Genomic DNA, 6000 nt, shown 5'->3' on the forward strand with positions numbered 1-6000 from the left:
GATGCTCTTATACCACAGTAAGAGTGTCTGTGCAGTGGGTGATATAACTCAGAACAGCAGTGGTATACTCCTCCAGATCTGGGTGGTAGAAAACATCCCAATTTGTTGTCTCAAAACAATCTTGAAGTAGTTTAGAGGCATCAGCCATCGAATTAAGGATTTTACAGTGTCTTTATTACAGGCAACACCATACTCCCAAATTGGAATATATGCTGGTTGCCAGAAACAGTGATAAATGGTCTGACTTATTGGGGTGTGGTAACTGTATCACCTTGTAGGCATCCTTGATGTTAGTAGTATATACACTTTTATCCAATGTATTGGCTCCTCTAGTTGGGGCACCCTGACATGCTGGTGAGTGAGTTTGAGGGAGCACTGTTTTTTAGAATTAGTATGATTAAAGTCTCTACCTTCCCTATAATGAGGCACACAGCATCAGGATGCTTTACTTTCTGCTGGTTTTCCAACAATGTGCCATACAGAGAGCTCCAAAGCTATGGCAGCATTAGCATCTGTAGGGTGGAATGTATACTTGCAATGATGATAACCACTTACTAAACTCCGGTAGCAGATATATGGGTCTGCATCTAATAGTCATACTCCTTCCAAATCCCTTGAGCAGTGACCCCCTGTGATGCTTTTTCTGAGCATTGGTGCACCAGCTTTTGTTCACATAGAGATTTAAACCCCCTCCTTTATATGCTTCCCAGAATCTTTACTTCTTGTCCCTGCGGGAAAGAAGTGAAACCAGATAGTTCAACTGCTGGTCGAGAATGTGTGAGTGAAATGAGTTTCTGTAATTAATAAAACACAGCTGTTCTTGCCAAAATCTGCTCTTCACAATTTGTAGCCTTAATTCATCCATTTTGTTGCTAAGAGATCGAGTGCATTAGTAAGAAAATGCTTGGAAGTGCAAGACTTGAAACTACGCCTTCAACAGCTTAGTAAAACACCAGCCCGGCCCTCTCTTCCTCCTTCTAACCCGCCTTGATCTCAACCTCCTACCAGGAATTGTAATCGGGGTTTCCCCGGGGATTCCTAGCTGCCTCTGCCGGTATAATGCAGAAGACATATATGAAATCTTACGTAATAGCCATTTCACCTTTCAGTGCAATTTGTATTAAGACTTGCGGACTATAAAAACTCCTTGCTCCAGCATGTTTAAGAAGCACAAAAACACAGCACAAAACACAAAACACAAAACATCCACACTACATGAGGGGAAAGCAACCAGCCCTTGTGGTTTCCAGCCATCCCTTCTAGGGACCGGGAAGCTAAAACCTAATAGCTTGAGTTGAAGAGTTGGGGAGCGTTAAAGGCGTTATGGAGAGGGTTGAGGCGTTGCCGAGGAGCTTGAGGAACCTCCGATGAAGCTGGGGACTGCTTACCGCTCCTCAGTTGAAAAACTCCCGGCTACTATGACTCACGGCTCTGGGCTAAGCCACCAAGTTTGGAAAAAAATGGAAGGCCGCCCGTCTCTCCCAGCACCTCTCCGTCTCTAGTAGCCTAGCCGTCTCGATGGAGCTTCTATGGAGCTTCTATGGAGTTTCGATGGAGCTTCTATGGGTTGCTGTTGTTTCAATTGTATAGTTTTGCTCCCGAACTTGTTTTGTATTAGTTTTGTTGTACACCGCCCGGAGCCCCTCGGGGATAGGGCGGTATAAAAATCTAAATAATAAATAAAATAAAAATAACAGACTGAAGAGATCTTGCGGGAAGGGAGTACATGTTCATTGCGTGATCTTCGTGTCCCTGCCTTGAAAAGGCAGGTGTATTAAGGTGTATTAAGGTGTATTAAGGTGCACTAAGGCAGGTGTGTGGGTGTATTAAGATTATTGCTAAGTCAGGTGTATTCAGGTGTATTAAGGTGCACTAAGGCAGGTGTATTAAGGTGTATTAAGGTGCACTAAGGCAGGTGTAATAAGGTGTAATAAGGTGTATTAAGGTGTACTAAGGGGAGGGAGGGAGGGAGGGGTGGCATGCAAGGCAAGGGGAGGGAGGGAGGGGTGGCATGCAGGGGAGGGAGGGAGGGGAGGAGCCCGGGCATCTGGACATAGCCCTGCCCACCCATTAGCTGGAGAGGGAGGGGAGGGGTAGGGGTGGCATGCAAGGGAGGGGAGGGAGAGGATCCGGCATCTGGACATGGCCCACCCACCCTAGCGTAGGGAGGGGAGGGGAGGGGTAGGGGTGGCATGCAAGGAAGGGGAGGGAGAGGGCCCGGCATCTGGACATGTAGCCCACCCACCTAAGCCAGTGGGAGGGGAGGGAGGGGGAGGGGTGGCATGCAAGGGAAGGGGGGAGGGAGTGATGGGTGGCATGCAGGGAAGGGTGGGGGAGGGACATGCCACGTGGTGTCCCCACCTTGAGAAAAGGCAGTAGTAGGAGGGGTTTTGGTGCAGGACCCGTCCAGTGGACAATCTCAAGCTATTTCAGTCTCTTTCTACTCCAGGGAATTCAGAGTTTCGGAGAAGGTCATCACAATGGCTGAACTCATCAGAGGCCTGGAGGAGAACAGGGTCAAGGAGGTGTTTGGCTCCGGCACGGCCTGCGTCGTCTGTCCCGTGAACCGAATCTTCTACCAGAACAAAGTGAGTTGTCGTCTGGACCCAACACCGGCCTGCTTGGCCTTCCCCCGACGCTTTTTTCCTATCCACAGTGCGTTTCTCTCTCTCTCCTCAGTATTACCACATCCCCACCATGGAAAACGGACCGGACCTCTCGAAACGGTTTCTGAAGGAACTGACAGATATTCAGGTAAATCCAACATGGCCGAAAAGTGGATTTTCAGGGCCTGGCCTAAGGCCTCTCTTATGAGGGAGAAAAGGGGTGATACTCATTCATTCTCTTCTTCCCTGCTGGGATTAGTCATTTTCGATCAAAAAAATGTGTGTGTTTGGGGAGGGGAGAGATGTAAAGCAACCCCAGTACAATTCCACAAGTGCACATGCCCCCATCTTTTCCAGCCGTAGCTGCTTTTGCGGCTCAATTGGGTGTAAAACTCGTGTGAGTTTAGGCCTCAGAGCAGGGGTGGGCAATTATTTTTTCCATGGGGCCACATAAGAAACAGAAAATATTGTGGAGGGCCGGGCCAAAAGGCTGAACTCAATTCTGCATAATAGGGGCTGATAAGTGACAGACAGGTGCACAGGTCAACTTGGAATCAGTGGCCACAGTTCTGCACACAACACTAGTTGGCACAAAGAATCACAGGCTTAACTTACCTGCATAGTTGTCCACTGTGACAAGCAAGCAAGTGGGGAGACTTAGGGTCCCTTTGACCTACTTTTTCATCGACTGTGGTGCTTTTGAAGAGAAGCCCCATGAAACCGGTTACCTTGGCTGCCGGCTTCTGGCTGTGAACACTAAGCGCCAACTCAACAAGGCCCGAGGCAGCTTTGAGAGGTGCTTTTGAAAGCCCCGCAGAAGCCGGCAGCCAAGGCAACTGGCTTCTGTGGGGCTTTCAAAGACGCCTGGCTCCCCAGCAAGGCAGGGGGGCCAGTCAGGGTCATCCGGCGGGCCGGATGTGGCCCGCGGGCCGTATAATGCCCAGGTCTGCCTCAGAGGATCCTTGAGTTGACCCAGACTGTGGGTTTCCTTTCTGACCACCTGAGGGCAGCACTGCACTGAAGAGAAACTTGCATTTCATCTTCCCAGTGAGTTTTGTGGAAGAGCCAAAGGTGAAGAGAATCATATCTACCCTCAGCTGGGCTTAAGCTCAGACCAGAAACCGACTGTCTGGGGGCAACAGGATCTTTTTCCTCCCTTATTTTCTCTATGACAGTGTTTGTTCATACATGCCTGATGTCCTCAGTCGATGCCTTTCAGTTGCATGTGCAAACCGCCGGTATTGGAAAGCATGGAGGCATTTGAAGGTCGATGAAAGTCCCCTGGAGAGCCAGCGTGGTGTAGTGGTTAAGAGCAAGTGGATTCTAATCTGGATTCCCCACTCCTCCACCCGAGTGGCAGAGGCTTATCTGGTGAACCGGATGTGTTTCCGCACTCCTACATTCCTGCTGGGTGACCTAGTCCCAGTTCTTAGGAACTCTCTCAGCCCCACCTACCTCACAAGATGGCTGTTGTGGGGGGAGGAAGGGGAAGGAGCTTGTAAGCCACCCTGAGACCCCTTACAGGTAGGAAAGGTGGGGTATAAATCCAAACTACTCCTCCTCTATAGCAATGTAGATTCATATCCTACATCAAGAAGGAATTCTTGATCCCATGGGAGTTTGTTCTTTATTTCTTTTTGGGTAAACTTGGCATATATATTTATACACACACGTATCTAGAGAGCAAGAAACAGAGCACTTCCGCACAGGCAGACTAATTCACATTTAATCCACTTTCACAATTGTTTGCAGGTGGATTTTGCTATTCCGCACAGTCTATCCAGCTGCAAAGTGGATCGAAAGTGCATTATTCTGCAGATGCGGAAGTGTCCATAGAAAAAGGTAGTGGCAGAGTGCCCTGTCGGCTAGTGTGGTAGAATAGTTAGAGTGTGTCGGACTAGGAATTGGGAGTTCCGGGTTCGAATCCTCACTTTACCATGGAAGCTCATTGAGTGACCTTGGGGCCAGTCACACAGTCCCAACCTCACATACCTCACATGAGGATAAAACGAAGGAGAAGAGCTGCTTTGGGTTCCAATTGCGGGGAAAGTCAGGGTATGAAAAAGTAAACGAAATAAACAAGTTTCCAGCATCCAACCTGTCCTCTGACCATATTTCCCTCTTCCTCCACAGTACGGCCGCGTTGCCAGTGACTGGGCCCAGCCCATCTGACCCAGGTTGAGCAGCTCCTGCCAGACGCCTCTTCTTTTCTTCTTCCGGCCTCTCTGTTATCTGGGCTCTATTTATAACACACTTCTATACGTTTGTTTCATCTGCCTTGCACCTCTTTGGAGTCTGGACCGGTTGGCTGCTTTTTTAAAGAACCGCGATTTGTCGCGTGACACAAGGAGGCCGGTGGTGGTTCTGAAACACTCCGCGTCAGAGAGATCCAGGGTTTTGAAGGACTCCGGGGTCAGCCTTTGTTCGAGGGAAAGGAGGGTTTGGACTGAAACCGTCTCTTGTTTTTGCTCTTCTGTTGGGTCCCGAATCCTGCCGCTTCCTTCTTTACGAGTGCAATATGGAGACAGCGAGAGAGGATGTGTGCATTTTGGAAATCTCTAAACACCCCCATGCCTACAACAGCACCGAGACGTATTTAGGCGCGTTCAATCTAAACAAAATGGTTCTTCGCAATTTCCCGCTTGGGTGCCAGAACGTTTGGTGCTAGAATTTGAATGTCTCTACCTCTTTCCTAATTTCCAAGGGCCCTGAATTTTGCCGTTAAGAATTCAAGGCGGGTCTGCCAAATTTCTAACTCTGAATTTTCAGAAATCCAACCTTACTCTTTAAAGTTTTTGTTTCAGTACTTTTATCAGTTTTAGCTCAGTTATTGAAGCGCCGTGTATACGAAAGGTTCACAACTAGTTTGGAATCTGTTAGGGTTTGGTTTTTTTTAAATGCCAGAGATGGCGTTTTAGTTCAGAAACTATTTAAATTGGAAAACATTTCTTGGCACCTCTCTGTCTGCCTCTGCTAGCAATGCATTGTGGGAGACCTGTGAGATGATGGTCCAGCAAATCGATGGAACTGTGTTTTTGGAGTCCGGTGTGGCTTATCGGAAAAAGTTGCTTTTGCTTCAACCATAGCTGTAATCCTCCGGTCCCATGATGCAGTGTGTTCTGAATTAATGCACTATGGGAGTTTTATGATACTGAAGCATAGCACTTGTGAAGTTGCCTTATACTGAGTTACTTGGTTGGTTCATCTAGCTCAGTGTTGTCTGCTCTGGCTGGTGGTGGCTCTCTGGAGTCTGTCTGGCTGGTAGTGGCTCTCTGGAGACTGTCTCTCCCCACCTAACCCCACCTGCAACTTGAGATCCTTGAGAACCAGCGTGGCGTAGTGGTTCAGAGCAGGTTCACTCTAATCTGGAGAACTGGGTTTGATCCCCCACTCT

The 6000-nt window shown here is 48.5% G+C and overlaps 1 protein-coding gene across 1 annotated transcript in view; it reads left to right on the top strand.

Moving 5' to 3' along the window:
- BCAT2 (branched chain amino acid transaminase 2) overlaps positions 1 to 5412 on the top strand; it is a 26678-nt gene extending 21266 nt beyond the window's left edge. The window contains exons 9-11 of the mRNA XM_048518314.1: positions 2449 to 2588; positions 2680 to 2754; positions 4740 to 5412. Coding sequence (XP_048374271.1) covers positions 2449 to 2588; positions 2680 to 2754; positions 4740 to 4778 — 254 coding nt within the window. The 3' untranslated portion in view covers positions 4779 to 5412. The remainder of the gene's footprint in view (positions 1 to 2448; positions 2589 to 2679; positions 2755 to 4739) is intronic.
- The last annotated feature ends 588 nt before the right edge of the window (positions 5413 to 6000 follow it).

The sequence above is a fragment of the Sphaerodactylus townsendi genome, linkage group LG15 (assembly GCF_021028975.2).
Source record: "Sphaerodactylus townsendi isolate TG3544 linkage group LG15, MPM_Stown_v2.3, whole genome shotgun sequence".
In the NCBI taxonomy this organism is placed as follows: domain Eukaryota; kingdom Metazoa; phylum Chordata; class Lepidosauria; order Squamata; family Sphaerodactylidae; genus Sphaerodactylus; species Sphaerodactylus townsendi.